The sequence below is a fragment of the Rhipicephalus microplus genome, chromosome X, assembly GCF_043290135.1.
Source record: "Rhipicephalus microplus isolate Deutch F79 chromosome X, USDA_Rmic, whole genome shotgun sequence".
NCBI lineage: Eukaryota > Metazoa > Arthropoda > Arachnida > Ixodida > Ixodidae > Rhipicephalus > Rhipicephalus microplus.
In genome coordinates, this window is record NC_134710.1 from 92586229 (window position 1) to 92612987 (window position 26759).

The window sequence follows — 26759 nt, forward strand, 5'->3', positions numbered from 1 at the left end:
GGCACACCTTGGCGCACTAGCGAGGGGTTCTGTAGGTATTTGTACCGGTGACAATGTCACAAGGTGAGATTATGAAAAAAGCTATAGTTCAGTGTCATGCGAGATCATTCCGTTTCTTTTATTTCCCACACAAAACCTAGTCGTACCAGAGCTTTCGTTAAGCAATTTCGGGAATCGTTATAAGGTGAAAGATATGAACTGCTCTTTCGGGCGGTTTGTGGGGTCAATCTTAAAAAAAAAGTGCAGACGCACACACACGCGTAGGATGCCCTTTAATAACGGTCATATACAAAGAAGCCAAAGAAGGAGAGCTCAGAGAGACGAACACTGGTTCTGCTCTTCTCGTCGCTGAGACGCTCAAGGCTGAGTCAGAGGCAGTCGACCGTTCCACGATCTAAATGAAACAATAAGACAGTCGGATAGCACTTTGTGCCGAAGATAAAGGAGCCCCTCTCTCCTCGCAGCCTTCTCTTCCAATCTCTCTTCTTATCCCGCACCACCCCCGCTAGTGTGCTGCAGTGAAAAAAAGAATAAAGGTAGCCGACAAGAAGCACTTACCAGCGTGACAGATAGCGAAGTTCAGGAGAGTCAGCTTCTGTTTCTGCGTCTGCAAAACGAATCACGAAAGGCGTACGTTAGAGATCAAGCAAAAGTATAGACAAATTCAGTTGGCAAAAGCAGCACAGCGAATGGGGACGACAGCGGGCGGGCATACATCTGGGATACTTTTACTGAAATACTTCCCATTCAGAATACATCTCTTCCTTCCGCGTCCTTTAGTATCGGCGGCGTACTGATTTGGAGAGCGGCGTTTCTGAGCAAAGAAATCGCCAGTACACTTGGCGCCATTTCATTGTTTGTGCTCTTTGTTCTTTTTCAGACAATATTTGAAAAAATAAAGAAAACGTAAGCTTGCTGTGGAGATGTTCTTGACATAGCAAGGCAGGAGGGCCGAATTAGTAATAACAATAAAAAAGATTTCAACAATCTTTCTGTAGACATTCGTCTACTACAATATTCCAACACTAAAAAGACACGACACTCGATCGTGCAACTTGGTTCTCATGTACTCGTGTTGCACTAATAATGTTCGATATCGGCAAGTGCAACGAATGTTTATCCAGAATATTTATCTCCAGCAATTCAGCTGAGTGCCCCTGCGTTGAACCGGACCCATAACTCCACAGATCTTTTATTTTTAGATGAACTGAGATAACAGTGAACATTTAGATGCGCTGATGTACGTAGGATACAGCTACGACATGTCTGAGAATATTTGATGTCTATCACAGCCAATGTCTGCTGCGCATTTGGTTGGCTTTGAAATCGATACTGCATCCTGTTACAGGAAAACATGGGAAGTAATTGCGGGGCATAAAGATGACAAAAATCTAGTGACGAGTCATAAGTCGTGCCACATAAGCGGCACCTCAATTTTCTCTTTTAAGTGTGCGTGTCAAATTATATTTTTCACCCAATAAAAATAATTCAACACTTATTTTATTAGTATTTGAGTGCTACAATAAAAAAGAGACTGATTTTAAAAATGTGTACCCAGAAACAATGAATTTACATTTTTCTAAATTTGGTTAGAGTACAATCATAGATGAACTGTTGTGAATTCACAATGCATTGTCGTAGAAAAGACAAAGTCTTATATTTACACAGATAAAGCATTGTTCATATCTAATGCTATTGCTCATTCGTTCCATCACATAAAATGAAGTGTTGGCCAGGCAGCGCATCTGAATAACTGTGCCTTAGTGCGCACATATTCTATAGATTGCACAGATAGATAGGACGGTAATGATTATTGTATATGCAGATGTTATCGTCATGTTGGTGTCTCGACCGTATGCTATATCGTTTTGAGCAAGGAATGTATTATTATATAATATTAACATTGTCGCAGGTAAACTTATATCTACGGATAAACATAGAGCTGAAATTAATGGATACACCGTCGATATTAAAATATCTACTGAATGGTAACGTTTTCGCTGAACAGCAATGTATTGCTTGTTAAACTATTTCCCACAACGTTTGGAGAGAAACATTGAGCTTAGCCCTGCGAAAATAAAAGCTACCGTTTTCCAAGCAAAACATAAGTCACTTAAGATTCTCTTTGTCATAAAGTACGTAGAAAAAATACAGAAGCAAAGCCTTGATATGAACTCAATATGTTAGGGGTTATTTTTTCAAAGCTAATATATTTATATCTATATAATAATGTTTGTCACACTGCTTGTACGAGTTGGGTGAAAAGAAAAACCAGTACGAATTCACCGCAATCATGCAGCCTATCAACAAATGAAAAGGTTTGCTTGTCGCATGCATCAACTGCACGCTCTGCGCAACTTTTCATCCTAAGCCACTGAACTAAATTCGACCTTATCGTTCATATCTTGTGGGAAACTTTCAGCATTAACATTGCTTTTGACTCAAGTAAATTGTGGGGTCTGTTATATAGTTGTGTTTTATAGGTTGTCATCTAACTGTCATGGAGAGAATGGTGTGGCTATACGGGAAGCTAGGTTCGACAGATTTGAACCAAGAACAATTTTGCAGTGTTCCTTCGGTTGTAAAGAACAATAGCTGAAATAAATGCCTGTCAGGTTCTCAACTGATATTTCTCATAGTGTGTTGAGCTAATTACGAGACACAAGATATCGGACATCATCAATAAGCTGAAACACTGTGGTTTCAGCTGCGGCACACGAGAGGTAACACTGCTATGGTAAATGTCATCTTATTTTTTTCTTCAATATCCTCTCATCAGCAATGAATTGAATGAAAGGATAGACAGATATGTGGGGTTTAACGTCCCAAAACAACCATATGACTATGAGAGACGCCGTAGTGGAGGGCTCCGGAAATTTCGACCACCTGGGGTTCTTTAACGTGCACCCAAATCTGAGCACACGGGCCTACAACATTTCCGCCTCCATCAGAAATGCATTGAATGAACGGCGTTGCGTGTATTGTATACACGCTGTGCAGTGAGCATGAGTACAATATGCCAATATAATCTATTAATAAAACAATAATAAGAACAACGCGGAAAGCCATTTCCAAGAAATGCCACTTTTTGTTGTCAAACCACAGGGAGCTTCTCTTTTTTTCTAACAAGCGTAGGGCCCCGAACCGCCTATTCTAACACCACCACGGTCCGTTCACCCACACCTGAACAAGAATATGTAATTTTTGTGACTCATTTAAATAATGCAATCTCGCCCGGCGTAGCACCTGCGTGTTTGAGAACGACGTCTGAGACTCGTACACCCATCGTTGTATCTATCGCGAAGGTTATCCGAGGACGCGGGATATGTTCTATGTTATTGACCACGCCTTTGCCACTTCTGTTCACGAGCGAGATCACAGTCTGGAGTGCACTGCTGGAGCTATTTCGGGTTTGAGTCATTTGTCATCTTTTTACGCTTTGAAGCAAAAACGGACAGGCTGCTCGAGCCCGCAAAACATTGTTCTTTTTTCTCTTCTTACGTGCTTCCATCATTAATAACTGGGCGGATACCCTACAGACTCTTATGCGGCACACTTTTTTTCTTCCGTTTCTTTGGTAATTTATTATTTCCAAGTACGTTGTTCTGTTTTTTGTTCCTTACTTTAGTTTCACCGAGATCATTCTTCGAAATAGATATATCGATGCAAGCTGTTCGTTTGCTATTATTCCATTTCGTTCCTTCATGGTTCGTCTGTGTACTCTCGATTGAGATATGCGAAGTTGAGCGCTGCAGCGTCAGGTCGATGAAATCATATCAATTTTAGAATCTTCAGTGTTGCCTCGGTGTTCTGAGGTAGCCACAGATAGAACGTGAAATTGAGAATGCTGAACAGTAGGGCTATAAAAAACTTTTTTGTTTGCATTTTTTTGGCTCGCGACGGCACACAGTTCTCAGCCCGCGTTCATTCAAGTCATTACCGATGAGATGTGGCCTGATATCTCTGGTTATGTGAGCCTGCACATTAAAAAACAACACGAAAAGATGGTATATGCAGCAGTCCACATGAACTCCACGTAGAACCTAACCACAAGTGACGATAAACACGCATGTGAGAGACAATTTTCACAAGTCTTCACCGTCGCATTCACCAAATGATAACTATAGGTGGGAACCTGTGAATGCAGATAACGGAGCAATTAGAGAATGGTTAGCAAGGGTGGTCAGCGACCAGCCAGCCAGGCGATATAACTGAGGCACCGTTTAACGACAGGCATATTTTGCGAACTCAAAGCCAGCCCTGCGAACGCGGCCCTCAAGACCAAAGTTCTCTGACGAATTGTTCGCTCCCAAAGTGCGCCGTTGAGATCCTGGAACGCATCAGCGATATTCAGTTGCTCGTGGGTGGCGCTGCCATGTTTTCGTTTTTGCCAACTCGCTCGACTGTTTATATACATACTTCGCGTTTACGTGGAGCAATAGATGTAAGGAAGAGAACGAGCAATAGCTGGGAAGAGTGAGAGGTTTTGCCCATTTACACTTGCGCACTAAGTGCCCATTCTTCAAGAAAACAAGCGCTGTCACAGTATTCGAGAAATGTTTATTAAATTGTGTGTGTTTTTCATGACGAAGCCCGAAGAACCAACGATGACGACGACGACGACGACAACAACAACAACAACAACCACAACAACAACAACAACAACAACAAAGCAATGAGGAAGCAATGAGGAGAATAGAGGGGTATGTGTGCCGCCATGCTTTTTTTTTTGAACTGGTCACGACTCACACGCATGGGGCAGTTTCACATAAAGCAAGCTTGGACTTTATGGCGACTAGTTAGCGAAGCGCAAAGCAGAGGATGCCACTGTCTACAATGACAACAACGAATAATGCAGGTCGCCCCTGAATGCCTCACAACTCGTGAGTTGTAACGAGAGTCCTTGGGGGAAAAAAAAGAGAAGAAGCTAAGGCCCGTAAAATCTGCAGTGTGTTGGTACGCAGAAAATTAAAGCAATCAACAAAAACAAAAAAAAACTCAATGGAATCGGTCACAAAGCGGTAAAGCATGATCACGCTTGTCGTGGGGAAGGAGGCTTTCAGTTCAAGTTCCTGTTGGTGAGCATCAGTCATAAGGCAGAAATAATTGTATAATCATTGCTAGTTGCCCATTATAAATGACTATTATATAGTTGCGCTAAAACCAACTATTCAGGAGAAAAAGGGAAATCGATGGCTACTTGGTTTATGATTTGAGAAATCAGAAACATGATGGACTAGCCTACCGTGTACCTACCTCATCGGCACCCTACTAGCTGCGTTAAGAAATAGATTGTGATGTGGTAGCTGTAAATTAACAGCAAGATGCGGCTAGTGAGACCTAACAGCGCATGCCGTTGAACCACCGCGGACAGTTATGTGACTACTTCATTTGAAAATTGGGAAGGCTCACGAGACAAAGTGAAAGCACGTGCATTCTGCATGTCGGAATAAAATTGCGCAAGGAAAATTATCATAATATTTCCCACAGCTTTCTGAAGTTCTCGCTATGCATCAGACGACTATAGCCAAAAATCGCGCATTAGAAATCTTCTCTGCTGCCCAATAGAGAAGTGTCTGGAAGTTCAACAATTGCAATGCATAAAGAATGCATCAAAATGTACACATTTAACTCAAAACATGTAAAGATTGGTGACCGCGTTTTAACTAAACTCGAGATATTGACTATATTTTTAATTTAGTTAATGTCTTCCTCCAATGGAAGAGCGACTTGGTGACAGGTAAGATATGCCTATATTGATTTTACTTCCTCGCGCGATCTATCACTTTCTAACTTCTTATGAACCAGGTGTGCATTGAAACCAAAACCATAAAGATCAATTTGTACGCATAGACCTCATACGCACTGCCACTAGTGACATCGATTCAAGCAGATGATACATAAATGCCAACATAAACAATTAAACACGCATAATTGGGCAGCTATGAGATCTTACGTTTAAGATAAACCAATGAGTCAGTATTGAACCGATATTCAACAAAAACAAAAAGAGAACCGGGCTTTTTTTTTAGACATATCAAGCACATCGTCTGTTGTGTAGGGGAAAAGACTCGGACCATGACACGTGGTCACTTGATCAGAGATGGCAGCGCCAACGCAGAGGTACCTTAAGAGCATACGAGCAGCTTGTTCAACAAACTATATCACGCGCACTACCTGCGTCTTGTCATATTTGCACCGGGTTTCGTGCGATGGTACGGGGGTCCTCCAGGCTGAGTAAGCTTCGTAACCAAGGCACCACGTCGCCGCCCCGAAGCCCGCCTGTAGCCATTGGAATCCGGTGGGTCATAGATTCGAATGCCCGCGGCGGCGGCTGTATTTTTGATAGATGCGAAAAAAAAAAAAACTGCAGGCTCGTGTACTCAGATTTCGGCGCACGTTAAAGATTCCCCAGGTGGTCGAAATTTACAAAGCCCTCCCCTATGGCGCCCCTCATAATCATATAATGGTTTTGGGACGTGAAACCCCATATATCAATCAAATCAATTGACACATTTGCACAAATGTGAAACCCGAAACACAGACATTTGTGATTCAATAATAAGTCGAAAAAAAAGTTTCGCATCAAAATTTTGCCATAAAGTCCCTGCACAGATGATCTAGCATTTGGGCGTTGTAATTTCGCTCTTAGAAACAAAATATTTCACCACGGGCAGTTGCCATATATACTTACAAGTGCTATTAATTTGTTCATAAGTATTTTATACCATTCGATGCCTTCACTGTTACTCTCGTGTGCTAATTACCTTACGGCCTGCAAATTAATTGTAATTAGATATAAAGAAAGGTATGACACTTCGTTAGCGTCTCTATTAGTATTAATCGCCTTTAGGCGATCCCTTTCGCACACTTCACCGCCCCACTCACAGTGGCTTCATAGCACATAGCATGCAATCGATCACTGTAAAGGAGGACCGCTTGTTTCTTGCTAGCTACACACACACACACACACACACACACATATATATATATATATATATATATATATATATATATATATATATATATATATATATATATATATATATATATATATATATATATATATATATATATATATATATATATATATATATATATATATATATATGTGTGTGTGTGTGTGTGTGTGTGTGTGTTGGTGTGCGTGTGTGAAAGAGAGAGAGAGAAAAGGAATAGGGACCGGGGAGCGATGGATGCTCATCATCTGCAACATGGATAATTTCATCAGCTTATACTTTGTTCCCGATCTTGCTTCTCAATGTCAGCGACATTACAACCTTCGTAATGCAGTGCGAAACCCGAGCTTGGGTTATTTAAGAAAAAAGAGATATAAAGCACGTGCTAGCGATAAAAGACGAGATGCGCGCACATTTGACATCGCTGCACGCGGCAGTGCCGAGTCGGAGGCTGATGAGAGCGTCAGCCTTCGTTACCCGTCCCCATAGCTCCGGGGCCACGTAACTTGCTCAGGCGGACACTTTTGGCATTGGCTGCTCTAACTAGATCTCGCTAATCAGTGGGCGATCAATACGCCTCACCCTATTCCAATCAGGACATTTGTGCAAAAACAAGGAAATAAAGAAGCAATGCCATCATCTACGTGTTGCGGAACACGAAGGGCCCACATACAACCGTCTTCTACGCAGTGTTTTATTATTTTTTTTTGCGTTTGCCGCTTAACTGCCGTACCTGCAGCACGCTCACTTTGGGCGGCCGTCACAAGTGAAGACTGAGAGCTGCGAATGTGCTTTTTCTCTATTCAATCGACGAAGAGTGCAGGAAATGAAGGGATGGGAGCCGGAACTCTTTATTTGAGCATAGGGGGCCCTCTAATCTCGAATCTGCCGAGAAGGCAAAGTCGCGCTCGTCTCTTTTTCCGAGTGCGTGTGACTTTATTTCAGCAGGTCTGTATATGTGCTGGCGCATGCTTCGATGCGACCCGCCATTGTGAGCGTTAAAACGTCTAGATTTCCTTGGCCCAGGTGACCACTTTCTGCGTCATAATGTCACCATACACTGACCTCCAGAAACCCAATATTGAAATTGACCGTAGAAAAATCATTTGAAATATATCATTTAGGGCTCTGTGGTATACTTTGAAGTGCTGTTACAAACGTTCTGAGGCCCCGGGCTTTTATCTTGTGCAATGCAAATGAAGGGCATAAAATGGCATGTAAGTACTCTTTCCAGGTGCATTGGACTTAAGAACAGCTCGATGTTCTACCCCGTATATGAAAACTGTTTAAGAGCTCCGTTCTCAAGTGTCCGTTCGCGCATATTGCGTGGTCATGTTGCGTAACGATGCTAGCAGCGGAGATTGAACGTAAAAAAAAATCCATGAAAGCATTGCTCAATTATTTCATGACGGCGGAACGAAGGTCTTCTCTAAGACAATTGCACATCAGTATTGCACGTATCAGTAAAATTGTGACTGTGCGAAAATGCCAATGATGCCACATACCCGATGCGCTTCGGTGGGTTCACGGAATGTGCCTTTATGAATGTGATGCGTTGCATCGGTGGTATATACAACACATTTTAAAGGAGAACATTTTCGATGAAGGCTTAGTTTATAGGTTTCGTGATGGGCAATAAAAACAATCAATCGACTAAGAGCTTCAAGGTGATTCAACGGGTGGCTTTCACATTAGGCTCGTTATGCTTGCAAGACATGCAGGCCCCGATTGATAACCTAATGTATTACAAAGTGCGCCTTTGGTTTAAAGTGTTACAAAGACTGTAACATGCTGCCAAGCTCCCCCCCCCCCCCCCCTTTTTTTTTCCCCGAAGCGGTGGCCTAGAAGCTATAGGTACTCAGCTGCTGATCCGCAGGTCGCGGGATCGAATCCCGGCTGTGGCGGCTGCATTTCTGATGGAGCCGGAAATGTTGTAGGCCCGTGTGCTCGGACTTGGGTGCACGTTAAAGAACCCAAGGTGGTCGAAATTTCCGGAGCCCTTCACTACGGCGTCTCTCATAATAATATGGTGGTTTTGGGACGTTAAACCGCACATATCAAGCAATCAATTAGCTTCCTTTTTTCTTTTCGAGTTGTTGTGCCAACTGGGGTAGTATAACAAGCGCGCAGCTGATATGATGTTGACTAGCATAAATGGGCGTTCGAACTCCTTTAAGGGGAATGGTTTATTTCTCAAAACATTTGCTGAATGATGTGACTACTCATAAAGAGGCACCGGTAGCTCAGCTGCAATGTCGAGGTGGTGAATAGAGCAGACTTTTGCAGCATCCAAGTAGCTGATTCTGCGAAGGAAGAGGACACACGGAGCACAATGAACGATGGAGCGTTACAGTAAAATTCACATATATTTGAGTATTTTTGTGAGCCATTTTTTCATCAAGTGTTGCGAATAAGTGCCGATACATTGCGTACATGCTTACTAATAGACTTATGGGGTGAGGCAAAACATAACGTACAATAGGACAAACGCACAAAATATAGGGTGTCTCCGTGAAGTAAGGAGAAAAGTTCTGGTGTTGCGCACACATACGCTTTATCAGGCAACCGATGGCAAGAGATTGTAGGAGGATATTTAGATTCAGAATACGACAAGGTCAGTTGGATTCGACAAGATAAAGTGAATGGACATGCTTGATAGCGTAGTTCAGTTTACACGCTGTGCTATGACGCCAGTGAAGCGAAAGTTGGAAAAGCGATGAAATGCAATGAAGTCTTGCGTTAAACTGAGGAGTTTCTCCGATTATACGTATGGTAAAAGTACAATGTTTCGGTTTCAAGTGTCCAAGGAGCAGAAAGATTCTACAGACGGGCGAGGAGGCGTCAATGACGAGCAATGGTCCTGGTGCTCGTCGACCGCTGTTCTGGACGCTAGTGTTAACTGTGTGCATGCTTTATTGAAGACTGAGCAGCTTTTAGGTGTCCGTATGATTGCGGAACACTTATAAATGATTGAATGCCCACTCGTGAAAATTTCCTCGAACGTTTGTAAATGCGCAACGTGTCCGCAAAGCTCGTGTCAAAATTTTTTATTAATGTTGAAAATAAAGACCCGAATGACTGCTACTTACGAATTTTTGAATCGAGTGAGGAGCTATAAAAACCTTTTGTGCAGAAACTTTTTTAAGCAAGTTTTACAGGGGTGCGTTAAACGATCAATCAAAAAAAAAAGACAGGAGAACTACGAGTGGCACACCTGTGCAGGTTTATCTCTGCAGGAAAAAGACGTGCATGTTGAGAGAGAATAATATGAGGGGAAGGCAGGGAAGTTAACCAGAAAATGGAGCATCTGGTTTGCTACACTGCACTAGGAGAAGGGGGAATGGGGAAGAAAGATGGGAAAGAAAGCGAAGAGGGAAATGGACGCGCGCAAAAAAAAAAGGGGGGGGGGGCTGGGGTGCTATAGTCTATTCAATAGGCCACTGCCACGCAAAAAGTTCAGTAAGGCCTTCACTGATTTTCTGTGAGCACACAAATCATGTCGCCTTTCAAGCACTGAGTGTTCAGACAAAGGTCTGTCGTCAAGGCGAGCTAACGCAGCAGCTAGTTGCCGACGCTGTAACGAGGGCAGTGACAGAGAGCGTGCTCTATAGTTTCATCGCTGCCGCAATGACCGCAAGCACCACTGTCTTCCATGCCGATTCGGAAGGCGAAAGCTTTGGTGAAGGCGACACCAAGCCATAGTCGGCAAAGCACTGTTGTCTCGAGTCGAGATAGTCCAGACGGAGGCCGGAGTCGACGAGACGTGTCCAGTCTATGCAGTCGCGTGTGCCGTAAGCACTCGGCGTTCCACAGAGATTTTAATTCTGCATTAGCGATTTTTCGGATTGTCATTGCAGCATTAGTCCATGAAAATGGTATAGATTCTTCTTCACCATCTTCGTGTGCTGATCGAGCAGCTGCATCGGCATGTTCATTGCCCAATATGCCGCAGTGACTTGAAAGCCAGTGAAATGTGATTCTGTGTCCTTCGTCGAAAAGGTGGTGAAGCAGCTCTCTAATTTCCAGCACTAGTTGTTCATGAGGTCCCCGGCGTAAGGCGACTATCAAACACTGTAGCGCTGCTTTAGAGTCCGTGAACACGCTCCATTTCTTGGATTCTTGGTGTTGAATGACTTTAACGGCGCTACGTAGAGCAGCAAGTTCCGCAGCTGTCGATTATGTCTGGTGGGATAACCGAAACTTCACCGTTGTCGCTGCTGCAGAAAAGATCACCGACCCTACAGACACATCCACTTTAGTTGAAGCGTCAGTATAGAGATGAGTATGCTCACTGTACTTCTCATATAACAAGAAAAGAGAAAGCTGCTTTAGCGCTAGAGACGACAGCCGGGCTTTTGACCCTATGTCTGGAACCGTGAGTTCAACAGGTGCATAAGTCGTACTCCATGGGGGAGTTCAAATTCTGAATGGAGTTGTATATCCCGTAGGAATGCGTGTGCGATATGACAAGACTGTCTGGCAAAATGAGGCACGAGGTCGGTCTTCTGGCAGTGAAGCTAGATGATGGGCAGGGGCGTGAGTAAGATGCCTCACGTGTGCTCTGAGCACTTCCATTATGATATGCGTCTTGAGTGGGTAGTCATTAGCGATCTCGATTCTCTCAGCTGTTAATGAACATCGTGGTAGCCCCAGACAAACTCGCAGAGCCATAGCCTGGATCCTTTCGAGAGTCCGAATGCTGGTTCTACAGGTATTGGGCAACACAGGCAAACTGTAGAGCAAATAGCCAAGGAAAAGCGTCTTGTACAATTGCATCATTGCATGTACTGAAGTCCCCAGGTTTTTCCTCCAAGATACTTGAATAAGTTAGCAATTTCTGAGCCTCTTCTTCAAGTGGGCCACATGTGGGCACCAGCAGAGGTCACTATCAATGAATACGCCTAGAAATCTGTGCGTCCTGACATATGGTATGACTTGGCCGTCGATAGATATAGCGTATGGTCTCATTGGCTTTCGACTAAAAGCAATCAATGCGCATTTCGCTTGCGAGATTTTCAGACCCTGCTCCTTGAGGTACACTGATACCAACGTCATAACTTTCTGAAGTCTTGCGCGTACCTGAGGTCTTGTCACGCCAGATGTCCAGACGCAGATGTAGTCAGCGTACATGGATAACTTGACCACACTTGGTAGTCGTTCTACAAGACCAATGAGAACGAGGTTGAAGAGGGTTGGACTCAAGACAGCACTTTGCGGAACTCCGCAATGCGTTGGGTGTTGGGAGGTGGAACCATCTGCAGTGTTCACGAATAAGGTCCGCCCTTGTAAATAACTGCGTGTCCAACTATACAGTTGTCCGCCTAGGCCCACTGACTCAATGGCTTCGAGGATGGCGTCAAGAAGAACGTTGTCGTATGCTCCTTTTACGTCAAGGAACATGGCAGCAGATAGTAGTTTACATGCCTTTTGATGCTGGACATATGTGACGAGATCTATAACATTGTCGATCGAACATCGGTGATGGCGAAAACCAGCCATGGCGTTCGAATATATCTCATAGTATGCCAGGCACCATTCAAGCCTGGCCAAGGTCATACTCTCCATTACCTTTCCTATGCAACTTGAAAATGCGATCGGTCGGTAAGAGGTAATGCAAAGGGGAGGTTTGCCAGGCTTAAGAATCGGTACCAAGCGGCTAATCTTCCAATCTTGCGGAACGACGCCAGCTTGCCAGGAATCGTTGAAGATGTTAAGGAGTGCTTCTCGTGCCCGTTTACCAAGGTTGCACAGCATCCTGTATGAAATGTCCTCCGGGCCAGTTGATGACGACATATTACATAACACGAGCGCCGCATCAAGCTCCTGTGATGTAAACGGTAGATCCATGCACGGGTCCCATGAGTGAGAAACATGATTCACTGTATGTAGGCTTGTGTACGTTGTCTGGCCCATGGTCATAGCGCAGAAATCTTCTGCTACCTCAATTTCGTGCCGGCGATGAAAAAGTGCAAGGGCTTTGAAGGGAAAGCGCTGCTCTAGAACAGAACGTAGGCCTCGCACGATTCTCCATATCTGAAACAGTGGTTTATGAGGATGTAGCGACGCACAAAATTTCCTCCATCGTTGGGTGTCTAATTTGTCGAGGCGCCGTTGTATCTTCTTTTGGATGCGCCGGGCTGTTCGTAGATCGTGTGTGGAATTGATGCGTCGGTATCGTCTTTCGGCACGACGGCGTATCGCACGAAGTCGCTCCAGCTTGAGGTCAAATTGACGTGGATGTAAATATCTTAAGTGAAAATAAGGCTGATCGTGTTCCGACAGCACATATTGTGGAGACAAGATCCGTAAAATATTTTACCCTCCGACATGACGGCAAGTTTAAGTTTCTGCGTGTCGTCCTTCAGAGACTTAAACAACACATCCCTGGATGGGTATGGAGACCTCGCCTCGCAACGTTGAGGATTCTGCAATACGACAATGCTCCGTAGCAGACCGCACTTGCGCTTGGCGAGGTTTCGACAAGGCAAGGCAAAGCCATGTGTTCCCATAACAATACAGCATCGAACTTTCTCCTTGTGACTTCGTCCACGCGTTAGGAGGACACTGATACGACATTGTGAAAGACGTCCAAGGACCGCAATGAAGGTGCTCACCGACAAACCATGGGAATCTCTTTAGACTTCCTGCGTCGGTAAATTCTTGTTTTGAAGAATACTATAGGTGTACTTAAGACCTCTTTAAAATATTTTTCTTTCTTTGCCTCTCTACTCACTGGATATATCCTTTACTGTTATACAAGAAACATGAATGATAGAGGGATTATAACAGGAAGATAGCAATGTTTTAGTGTATTTGTATATATCTATAACACCGATTTCCTATGCTCTTAATTAAACGAGAGACATGTGATTTCAGGTCACTTGGACTATAAAGTATAATGCCTGACCCATTTATACCCAGGTATAATGTCTGACCCATTTACCCAACCACACTATTCAGAGAAATCGATGTTATAGGACTGAGCAGAAGGTTTTGGCGAATAACTGGGCCTCGCGGTGTGCGCAGGCGGCCGACGCCTGAAACTAAGTCGGCAATCTAAATTGATCGCAAATGCTTTCGGCTCTCGGCCGGCGGCTTTAATAACGCCACCACATCGCCAGCAGCTGGAGATAAGGCTAATTCGGGATGCTCGCGGCCACAGCGCGCCCCCTCGCCTCGAAAATTCCCTTTCGATGCGATGGGCAGCGCACCCGGCCGCGAAGAGAGCTCGCACATCAGGAGCCACCAGACGCGCCCCAAAGGCCTTTGTTTCACCGGGCGACCGAGCACTTTAGTCGGGATTGCTGGGCAGCTAATACGGGTCTTGCGAACAGTGTTCCAGGAAAGTCGTCAACGCGATGCTTACAGCCATTTTTGTGAAAAGCGTGAAGCATCCTTAAGCACGGGGCGTGCGCTTAGCATATGGTCTGTCCAGTAGAAACAGTGATCGCCTCGCCAGCAACAACTATGCTGTGGTGGATATCTGTGACACATTTAAGTCAGGTGCGTTTCTACTACTGCGGCTGCGGCTCTTTCGTGTAAAGCGGTAGACCATAAAATGAAGGGATGAGTAGGACGTGGCCGTGGTATAGTCCTCCATTCATACCGTGCATTGTTTAGGGGCGTAGAAAACGAGCCACAAAACTTTTAAGTAGTGCCACCGGTACGAGCTCTCCGCGCGGCTGTCTGAACCCATGGCAAATCACGAAGCACCACGGAACCCGACACAAGCTGCCGAGTCGTCGCGCTTGCGGCGCGCACACAGATCGAAACTGAGCGCCGTCGCCTGCTATGCATCTGGACAACGATTGTGCGGGAGCCAAGTGCCCCGGGGCTTCCAAAGTTTAGCGAGTGTCTGCGCGCGTCGTCGAGCGCCGGCTGCTCGCGCGATAAAAGCACACTACCGGCTGACTGCGAACGGGTGCTTCGTCACTCCCTCTTTGCCCTGTTCCCTGCGAGTTCTCTAAAACAGACCCCCCCCCCCCCCAAAAAAAAACACATATAACAATAAGAATAAGAGAGGTGCTTGCACCGCCGCGTAAACCGTTCCAGGCGAAGCCGCCCAGCTGCACGCGTGCTAAAACCTCGCCCAGGGCGCGCAACCTACGCGCCACCAGTGAAGCGCCCGCGGTTACTGCGCCCCGCGCTCTTCGCCAAAACAAGCATTAGCATAATTAGCCGAGGACCATCGGAGGTCTTGCACATCAAGCGGGGCCTCGGACAGGCGTGGGACGAGGCCGCCGGATGCCACCTCGCGCGCGCATCTGCTGCCTAATGGTGGCGGCACTGCCAGATTCAAATGAACTCGCAGGGTCTCCCCGCGTCGTCCCTCATAACGACTCTTCGCAAACAACGCTGCCACTTGCAGGCGCGTTGGGAAGCACAAAATATTACAGTGGAACGGAAGAACAAGCCACGGTGGCGCGACTCGAAATGGAACGCCGAGCATCGCATCCGCTTGGGTTAAACGTCTTGGCGGCACAACACGCCCTCCAGGTGGAACTCGCCGCTCCGGAAACGAGCGTTCGTGCGGCCCACGCACAGGCCATGCTTAGCCGTCTTAAGTAACAGGCGCGAATGCACAATTGGCTCTTCACGCCGGGACTTCGTGCGAGTAAAAACGACTGCTCGAGGCGCTCTCCCCTTATTCTCGCGAAGAAAGACCCGCTCCTCCTCTTCCATGAATATAACAATAAAGGTTACTTTCTTTACTTCCCCTAATGAATGCACAAAAACCGTTAGCAGGGCAAGAGTGTTGTGCCTCGTCCACTCTATCGACCGCTACGATCGTAAGCAGACAAAAAGAGAATACTTTTCACGTATACTATAGCGCTTCTTGCTATCCTCTTTTCAGCCCCGCCGCGGTGGTCTAGTGGCTAAGGCACTCGGCTGTTGACCCGCACGTCGCGGGCTCGAATCCCGGCTGCGGCGGCTGCATTTCCGATGGAGGCGGAAATGTTGTAGGCCCGTGTGCTCAGATTTGGGTGCACGTTAAAGAACCCCAGGTGGTCAAAATTTCCGGAGCCCTCCACTACGGCGTCTCTCATAATCATATGGTGGTTTTGGGACGTTAAACCCCACACATCAATCAATCTATCCTCTTTTCACCTATTTGATTGACACTGCAATTATCGCTACGCTGTCGCTCGAACGCGTGGATGGAACTCATATGTATGAACGTGAAATTAATAGCCTTTGATGTGTCATTACAATCTACGGCGTATAGAACTGAGCCATTTGTTTGCAGTACGCATCATTTACAGCATGTATACCTGTATACCAACACAAATATAACTACCATGGAACCGGTGAAGAAATCAGAAACTGAAAGTTAAAAACGAAAAACAAATTCAGGTATAGAGCTTATAAATGAAAGTATATATAAAAGATGCCCGCGCAAACTTGTCACTGCTTACGTAACATTTCCGCCAGTTATTTCTATGCAGTTGTATTGATCTGAACAGTCGTACATGGGAGCCTGTTTGATAAAACCAAATGAATTGTTCAATGGGATAAAGAAGGATGGAGCACACATTAACAAATATAGACACAGATTTAGGACATATACGAACAAGGCGAAATCCGTTACCAACTATTGCAATCCTCATTTTTTTTCTTTTCCTTTCTTTTTTCTTGGGGGGGGGGGGGGTGGGGGTAGAGGGGTATATAGTTGCCAAACCGACAACACAGATAGGGTCTGGGGCGTTGCCTTTATAGAAAAGCTCATCTATCATTGTGCAATACAAGTGGCCTTCCGTTGTAACCTTTTCGCAACGCTGTGCTCCGTAATACGACCTGGAAACAGGCCCTGATATTTCATACGCACTCAGTCGATCTCACGCCCTGCAGATGATGGTAAGACAGTGTGCTCCAGACATTAAGTTTTCTTTTTTTTTCCCATTTTCTTTTTGAAAATTCTCTCTCTGTTAGCATACAGTTTTGTTGCGTATGGACAACCTCAAGCGTACGCATGTATGCACTATGTAATTGACTTCTGTTAATTCCGAGAACTCAGAACCCTAACTATTATGTCCTTCAATGATTTTTTTATTCGCCATATAGTAGGCGCACCCGAATTGCAGAAGCATAGTCACTCAGCCCTTGACGTTAATATCGCTCGAACAGTTCCCTGTTCAGAGTACGGTCACAAAATTGGCAATACGCTTTTTCGTATGCCCCGGTGACCAAGTGTACTATTCTCTAGTTTTTTGCTTTCACGCGCCTTTTTAATTACAAGGCGAAGATGATGAACTCAACCAAGGTCACAATGCAGAAATTCTCTTCCAATAGAATTAGGTGCCCGAGAAAAAGACCATATAGTTAAAGTGGTGGAGAGCACGCTGTATCAGGTGAAGGAAATACACCAGCTAGCAAAAACTGTCCCAGGCGTTAACGGCACGTTAACGTTAGAAAAAGATAATCAAGGTAAATTAGCGATTCAGGTTGGAGGTTAGTGAAATAAACACTCGATGTTTCGCTTCACGGCAAGTGAAGCCAAGACAACCAGGATATCTGAAAAGAGGTATAGTACAGATAAAAAATTGCGCAAAAATTTTGCTTTAAAATTGAAATTTCCTAAGTGAATCCACCAGATAGTAAAAAAAAATGCTAGGCCTGATTGATTGATTGATATGTGGGGTTTATAAGAGACAACCTAGTGGAGGGCCCCGGAAATTTCGACCACCTGGGGTTCTTTAACGGGCACCAAATCTGAGCACACGGGCCTACAACATTTCCACCTCCATCGGCAATGCAGCCGCTGCAGTCAGCAGCCGAGCACCTTAGCCACTAGACCAACGAGGCGGGGCCCGCCAGGCCTGCACGGAACACGCAGAACAGTCACAGCGAAAGCTTGAAGAGGGGCCTTTCAAGGCCTTCTCAAAAACACTCTTTGGGTAACTGCTGCAACCGTACTAGCAGGATACCCGCTTCGCCATTAATCAACATAATTTTTGTGTAGTAGAGACGCATTCACTATGTCATCCTTCGACATTCTTCGGAGAAGCGTGGTACCCGTTATACACTTGCAAGGAGTTTTGTGCAATTTTCCGACGCTGTGACTGACGACAATGAAGAATCATGCCTGAAGGTTTTGTAAACGGGATTTGAGCATTCGACGACGTACTCGCTACGCAAGTGCCATTCTGCCCCACATGTTTGTTCCTTTGTTGCTCTAAAAAGTGATTCCTTTCCCGTCATGAAGCCTGCCCAAGGCCAATTTGCAATGGAGCTTCAAGCACCGGCGTTGCTTTGTGATTGAATAATAAGCTGGCACGCAGGGGACCCGGGTTCGACTGCCATAGTCTTCATGGTGTTTCTCGTTTACCTATTTTTTTTCTTATTTCGTGTGATCGTTGTTACGCACACCGGCGGCGGCGGACAACTACGGCACGCACGTGACCTTTGTTGTGATCTCATAGCAGCCTTCGCTGTAAAAGTTCACAGGAAAGCGTCATATCAATACAGTTTTCATTTCTTTCCCATAATCGGTGAAGTTTAGGGAAGATTAATTTTATTTTCATAATTTAGATTTGAGACGGAACCATGGAGGCTTTTTCTGAAGCAATTAGCGAATTCGTTTGCTATCATTATAGGGTGGGAGGGAAAAGGGGGGTCGAGCGTTTGGAATTGCTGCAAAGAAAAAAAAAAACATTGTAGATAGGGCAGATTAACTTTACAAAAAAATGTTTTATTTCAAGATACGCGTTATTGGAAGCCTTCAATATAGAGAAAAGGCCCCCTTTTTCAATCTATGGGAGTGGGATAGTTGCCTGAGTACCAGACTTCTCTGCAACAAAGAGCTTCCTTTATAGTCTGCATTTTATGCCTGCAAGGCGTTGGTGAATAACCATGTATCTCGAGATCACAGGGGCCAGAGGACGACTCACTGAATTCTGCCCGATAAACTTTGTGAATTAGGCCACTGGTAACCTTCTTTTCATGAACCTTGTAGGAAATTATTCTAAAGTTATAGGCTAATTGGACACCTTTATGCGAATGCTACACGCATGTCTACCATGAAAGTCAAATTGCTTCCATGGTAGGTGTAGGGTGTATGAGTTCCAGTATTCGAGTTTTTGAATGCTACTTTTTTCTACCGAGCGGCTCTGTTGTAATAAAAAAATAAGTGCACGTAAGCAAACAAACAATCACACAAAAATAAGAAAGCGAAGTATTCTCTGACGTCTTTATTTTGCCCTATAACATTTTGTGCCATTGATAGTTTTCTTTGACGCTGTTTACACGCGCGCTCGCAGGAAAACTAAGGACTATTAGCTTTCATAAAGGGAACTTTCACTTTGAGGCTATTCCTGCTCTAGTATTTAGTACTCAAGACGGGAAGATGAGACAGATGCGAAAAGGCGAAGGGCATGGAGCAAGTAGCCAGCCTGACCTACATAGTTCTGGGAACAAAGCTTTTCTGCTCTGTGCCAGTGGTCAGCTGTTTCATCATCATCATCCCGGCTACGCCCACTGCAGGGTAAAGGTCCTCTCAGCGCAAAGTATAGTTTAGGCTTTAGTACTAGCTTAAATTCCCCCTTACAAAAATGCTAGCGTACGAAATTTTTGCAAATGCGCGTCCACTGGTTAGAAAGTGGGTGGGAAAATGTAGCTGCTGGTCTCCCAACTGAACGGTGAATCATTGATTAAAGTCAGTTTTCGGGACTAACTCGATCTAGTCATGAGGAAGTGCAGGGCGGCTGTGGCTCATCGGGTCCTGGACTGAGGGCTCCGTCCACGACCTGAGCTCATTGAAGGACCCTGTGGTATATTTTTATTGCAATAACCGTATCGTTTTTTTTGGCGCACAATACCGTCACACCAGGGGCAAACGAAAGGGCTAGGCACACATGTGTGCCACTGCGGAGTTAGAGACAATCAGCTCGCCCATACCTCGACCCGACAATTACTTTTGCTTACCTCCAACCCCATATCTCACCCACCCTCGGATTGGCGTATGGACCCGCTTCTCACATATACGAAAATTCTGCAACACCAAACACTCGAAAGACGGAAACTTGCGCCAACCGGGGTCAAACCTCAGTAAGGAATCGCCGGTAGCGTGGCAGGAGTGGCGATGTGGGCTTGTCTTCTCAGTCTATTCTTTCCTGTGTTCGTTTTTTCGCCTCGAGCTACACAAATTTCTTTCAAAGGTAGCATGGCGTCACCTGCAGATCCTCTCCTACCCCAATCCATACATGTTGTCTATAATATACTTCGACACCCACGCATCACAGTGTACGTTCTGCGCCAATAAAACAAGCACCGTGTACCACATGGTATGGGATTTTCCACATAATCCACCTATGCAACCCAATTACACAACACAACATTAAAGGGTGGGAGGCAGCTCTGTCTAGCTCGGATCCGAAGACCCAAGAGGCCCCCGTGAAGCGTGCGAGTACAGTGACCCACGGCAATGGGATCCAGGATTAAGGTTCCCACTCAGCGATCTTCTCACGCAGAACACCAAATGAACGTTTTAATATCTCTTTGATATTTCGCAGCCCGATTTCGCAAAAAAAAAAAAAAAGAGCAAGCTACACTAAGAATAAAAACTGTTGAGTCCTGAATGTGGGTTGTTGCATAATGAGAACACTTGGCTCTACAAGAGCAATCTACGGCAATACATTAAGTCCCCTTTTTGCCCTGGAGCTTTCCAGTAGAGGGCTTGCAACGCACGTTGGGGGAGGGGTGAATATAAGTGTACGGAAGACTGGAAATTTCGGCATCAACTATAGTAATGAGCGCAAGTTGTTTGATTTATTTTGAAATATAGACAGTAACTTGATGAGAAAAACATCATGGTCTGCAGCGAGGTCATGGCACTCGTCAATCTTACGCCAATTGAACGGTTTTACGTTTGCAGTTGCCCACTTCAGTCCGCTTGAGCAGATACAACAAAGTTGCTTCAATTTTAGGGCTCCGACCAGGTGCCTTCACCGCGAAAAGCGTATAATGACACCGACTAGCGCACCAAGCGGTCAAGTGCAACAGCGGCTGCAAGCGGGCCGTCGAGAAAGTGGTCCGACAGAAAGTCCTCCGTCGACTTCCGAGAGTATAAACACCGCAAGCGCGCGCGGTTTTCTGAGGTTCACCCTTTCTTTTTGCGGCGCAGCCCTTTTCTACCTCTAGTCTTCCAAGCTCTACAAAGAGCCCCTCGGGTAAACACAGGTCTCCGCTAATAAACCACTGCGCCTCAGCTTCCGTTCGGCCCGTTTTTTTCTCCCCCAGCGTTGTTCCGCCTGCGGGTTGTTTTCCCCTCGCGGTAGCCTCACTGCACGGCGGTACATTGTAGGCACGTAGGCAAACTCTCCGCCCACAAGAAAAACTTCCGGTGCGGTAACGAGACCTATCCGCATCCGTGGGCTAGCTAGGTTGGCATGTATTTGTCCACGGACTAAGAAAGACTAGGCCATCACTGAGCCCAGAAGAATGTCCTGGGGAATGCTCGTCATTTGGGCGCCAAATGACTGACCCTAATGTGAGTCAAACACGCCTGTCTGAAGAACAGTTTCGTTTTTTAATGTGTCACAGAAACTTGATGTAGCTAATAGCGTATACTATAGAAAGCTGGTTACGGTAGTTAGGTTTTCTCTCTTTGTTCAATGGTTGTCTGTGTATGTAGTTTACTCTGTTAAAACGAGTTCCTCAGGGTGCGGGAACATGGGGAATACAGTATCAATGGCTAATGTTATCCGAAATACTTACAGTGTGCCGTGCTCGGCAATGCCTATGTTTGTTTAGATGGCCGGACTGAGAACGTTAGTTGCGTTCAACCTAAATGAGCAACGTGATGTAGAATCTCACTAGGGCCAGCGGGTGAAAAGTCAACAGCGCAATTTACTCTAGCTGGGGACGCTGTGCTTTGAAATACGAATACGTGGCTGGATGAAGTAACTACATTTGAGCGAGTCGCTATAGAGTACTGAGGTGCTACACTACCATTAACTTATTCACTGGAACATTATTCTGCGTATACCACAAGGCCTACTTTTTTTAACATTCCGCCCTTGTCATGATTGATAAAACTATATTTCAGGCATGGACGAGATTCTGAAAATTACGGCACGATCACATGGCTCGTGTTAGTGGGGGACCGTGGATTAATTTTGTAGCACCAGTTTCTTTGGTGTGCATATGAGTATTTCACTTTCGAGAGGTAAGATATATCAGCGATGATTGGATACTACGGTGATGTTACATGAAAGCCATATTGATACTCCCTTCCCATCATCTGTGTCGAACATTTTGAAACATAAATAAAGCAAAAAAGAAAGAAAACAAAAAACGGAAATTGATGAAGTGCACTCATGTTCTGATCTGGCTTCGAAAAAAATGCTCTTATACAAGCCACTTGCTCTCTCTCTTTGAACTGTTATCTACTTGAGGCCTGCATGGTTCGTTCGCTATCCCGGAAGTTTTGAGCAAGGAGAAATACCTGCTCTGACCGCTGCCCGGAGCAAGGGGAAACTGATTTCTCCGCTCCAGAGAGCAAACTGGTTATCAGCGGCATCTCCTGCGGCTCGGTTCTATTCACAGGTTCGGTACACAACAACGCGGCTCCGTCGGCGGATGTTTGTGCGCCGCGCGCAAACCTACGGGAGGTGCGGGCAACCGAGTCACGGCGGCAAATGGAACGAGAGAAAGCCGAGCGTGAGAACACGCCCCGAAAGACGGCACGATCAGCGAGCGCTTCTGGTCCGCGGGTTTCAAATATACCTTAATGTTGCGGGTTTTAGCCTGCGCCAAAGATTACAAGACTGGCGGCTGGTCCCGTGGATCAATAGTCGCGGCGGGGCGGGGTGAGATGACGCCAAAGAAAACAACGCCGAGCAGCCAGAGTGCCGGGTGCGAAGCGTCGAAAAGAAAGAACACGCGGAGGGAAAAAAGGAGCGTGGGTCCACCCCCGGCGCATTACAGCACGCGTCAGAAGCCACCACAGAGCAAGACGCAACGCCTGGGATGAACCGATACGTGTACCAGCTCCGTTCTCTTCCGTGAGACGTAAGATGAAAGAAACATATACGTTGGTGTATATACGTAGGCGTAGTCGGCAAAACGCGCCAAAGTGCAGGAGAAAGAAAATGCACGCGTCATGTACTATCAAAAGTAAAGAGATAAAAAAAAAGTTGCCAAGAACAGCACCTGGAAAGTACAAAACGTGGTGAGGCGAAACTCGAGCGAAAAAAGGCGAAAGCCCTGACGGCGGTGGTGTGTGTGCAGAAGGCGAACGATCCGCTTTCTCGTTTATTATCGGCTTTTCCAGCGGGGCTGGCGACGTGGGCTAATGCGATTTCAAGGATCTCGGCGTGTATATACATATCAGACACCAAAAGCAGCCAACGGTTCCGGCGCGCGACCTGTGAGCGCAAAGCCTCTCGCGTACATCCTCGTTCTCCGAGAAAAGGCGCATTCTTTCGCGGTGGGCTGGCACTGGTCAGGCGGCGGCCCACCGTGAAGGTGTGGTATATGGCCTTAAACAGCTCAAGCGCAAAAAGGTAACAACGGACTAAGAAAACAACGAGGACAAGTGCTACAGGCAGTGTAGCGCTTGACTACTAGGCAGTCGTGTATTGTGTTACGGAATGGCTGCTTCCGAATACCTGCACGAATGAGGAGTGAGCAGACGAGTACCACGGGCCATGGTTGTTTCTATAGGCCGTAGCGGCGCAATATTAAAAAAAAACTGTGGTGACAAGCAGTTATCGCGGCTTACAAAGCACACCTCTGTCAAAATCGTTCTGTCAAAATCAAATTCTGTCCTACTTGCTCGATGACACAAGAGACAGAGAATGCACAGAACAGGCAGTGGGTCAATCAGTATGCATGCGTTTGGCTACCCTCTGCTCTGAGAAATGAAAAAAAAAAGGGAAGAAAAACAATAAGAAAAGGGAGAACAAGCGATACGCACGCATACAACATCGCTCATCGCTCCACAGACGGTCTCCTATAGTACGGTTGTCTCGAAAATTATTTTCGAGTCCGATTCAGCTGCAGTTTTCGCGAAACTGGTTTAAACTGGTTGCAATTGTTCTCGCACCTAGAAGCTTCGGGAAAAAGAGTTCGCCTATATGGCTTTTTATTGCGACTATTTACAGACAGCGCATCTCGTTATGGTGCCACAGGCCATCGCTATGCGTAATGGTATGAGTTGTAGTTTATTATACTAGAATCTAGAATAACTCTGCGTATTGAGCCGATTAACTGCCCAAGAACACCAGAAAAAAGGAACTAGGACAAGGAGGGAACTGCGCAAAAACACAGGGACAGGGAATCAGGGCAGGTAAGGAACTGCGGAGCAATACAGGGACAATGAAGGAGGAAAAGGAAGGAACTATGCAAGGGCACCATGGACAAGAAACCAGGACCAGCAATGAACTGCCCAAATAAACAGGCGTCAGCGTGAAATGCTTTCTTATTTCGGGAACCACAGTGTTATGCTTCATTACATGTCTCCGCGATAGGTATACCATGCGCATAAAACGTCAAGGTATCTGTGTAAGGTCGTTGTTGAACGAGCGCCAAACAACGTGGGCCAAAAACTGTTTGGCGCTTAGACTCGTGAGCACGATGTGTAAGTACATTCCATTTGAAGTCCGACAGCGCACGTCGGGTAGTGTACTCCCCTCCCCCCTCCTTACCCTCCTCCGTCACGCTATTTAGCTTGCCTGGGCTCCATCGTCTGAATATTGGCGCTCCTCTGCATGCAATAAGGGTCGGTACAACATTCATGAGATTCATACAATAACACCAGGAACTAAGCATATTAAATCAGTGACTTTTGGCAAAACAAAACAAAACAAAACATGGTTGATCCCTTCGTCATAGGAATCGGTTTAACACGAAAGTAAAACATCTCCTTACAGAAGTAGTTAAGTGCTTACTGTACATTTATCTGTACATTTATATAAGAGAGCTCATACAAGTCTGTTGGTGTTCGACAATCAAAGCACCATTTAAACGCAACTGCATCAGGTTAATGCTTAGTGACACATCTCTAACGCGACGACTAACGTTCATTATTAATGACTCATTAATGATTGAACATGCCATCATAGTCATGGATGCCAGTGGTAGCTGTAGTAGTTAACGGTGAGAGCGGAACCAAAGAAAGCGGTGTGATAGCGAGAACAGCATGACTTATTGCACGCCAAACTTGGACTATGAGGTCGCTTACTCGCAGCATTTCAGAGTTACTGAACGCCACTGCCCGATAACAGGGAAACGCAACGCGCGTTGTGTATTATTCCCTGGAGAGCTTAAGCGGAAACGCCGAGTTACACCAGGCGAAGCAGAAGTGTCGCTCTATGCGTCGCAGAACTGTTCTTGGTATGAATGGATGCTATGAGCCACGTCGACGCTTTTATAGGGTCTCCACCTAGCAGTGTATTAAAGCGTTGACAAAATTGCCCTTCTCCTATTGGAAACACACCGAATAGGACGGAAGCGTAGAAACGACGCGCTGAAGGTACGAATCGTGGATTTCACGGTCACGATGCATTATTGCACTTTACCAAGAATACAGACAGAGGGCAGTGGTAAATCATTCTTACAAATTATGTCTTCATGGCACAGTTAATAGCGTGCCCAGCTACTGTCGTCGCTGACCGAGAGCTCATGGGTTCGACTCCAGCAACAGTACTTTTTCTTTGTATTGTGATGCGTTATTTTTAGACTTCATTTCCGTGACGCAAGTACGTCACTGAAAATCTTGGTGGACTCCGGAATAAAACACTTTCGTGTTAAATACTGATTGTGGACGTGTCTAACCAAGGTGACGCCATGGTTTCTGAGCGCAGCAGGATCTCTACTAGACTGTGGCAAAATCGCGAGAAAATGAGGGAATTATATCTCAAATTTTACCTCCCAAAACCACGGTATGATTATGAGGTACACCGCAATGGAGGGCTACGGGAATTTCAACCATCCGGTGTTCTCTAACGTGCACTGACATCACACAGTGCACGGGACTCTACCATTTCACCTGCACCAAATGCGACCGCCATAGAACCTACGACCTTCGGACCAGCACTGGAGCACCGTAACCACATGCAGATCCAAGGGTGGGCGACCCGTCAGAATTCGACCGCTCGATTTTCTGTCTCACAGAAATATCGAGAGACGTTGAAATGTTTGCAGTATACGCGTTCACTGAGAAATCTCTATGGTTGGCTTCTTTACGGGAACACGTGCATTTAAAGCTCAACGAACTCTGCTGCTATAGTGCCGACAGTACGCGCCATGAACGCCTAAAAACCTCATCCCGCTTAGTTCCCCCGGTGAGACGGACGCCGTAATTCGCGCCTTATTCGAACGCGAATTCACAGTTAATAGCGCCCATTATCGCTCTAATGACAATAAGGAAGGAACTATAGTCCAAGGCAGCGAAGAACAAAAGCTGAAGCACAAAGTCGGCCCCTACGCGAACCGGTTACGCTCCGTTTGTTCACTGTCACCGTGCGTTGCCGAAAGAACGATGTACATACGCGCGCAGCAAAATAACCGACTCGTGCTGGAAAAGCGGGGGAGAATAGAGTAGTAAAAAAGGAAGCGCTGCGGGGAAGCGGGTAAAAGCGAGAGGCAGCTCTTCTATTGTCTGTCAAATGGACGCGAGTCGTAAAGTCGATTTGCACAGACGCGTGACATTTCCGGCCAAAGCGGCGGATGCGCACGCAGATAAAAAGAATAAACAGAAGGCTAGTCATGAAAAGAAGGCGGGGAATTAATGACACGCGCCCTAATTTATTTTACGACCAGTAGTATATTCCACCAAGCTTCGTTCAACGTCAAGGTTCA

General features: G+C 45.8%; 1 protein-coding gene across 1 annotated transcript in view; it reads right to left on the reverse strand.

Annotated features, from left to right (window-relative positions):
- The window catches only part of LOC119175443 (uncharacterized), a 154468-nt gene that overhangs the window by 11118 nt on the left and 116591 nt on the right, over nt 1-26759 (reverse strand). Inside the window, exon 3 of the mRNA XM_075876378.1 lies at nt 559-607. Coding sequence (XP_075732493.1) covers nt 559-607 — 49 coding nt within the window. The remainder of the gene's footprint in view (nt 1-558; nt 608-26759) is intronic.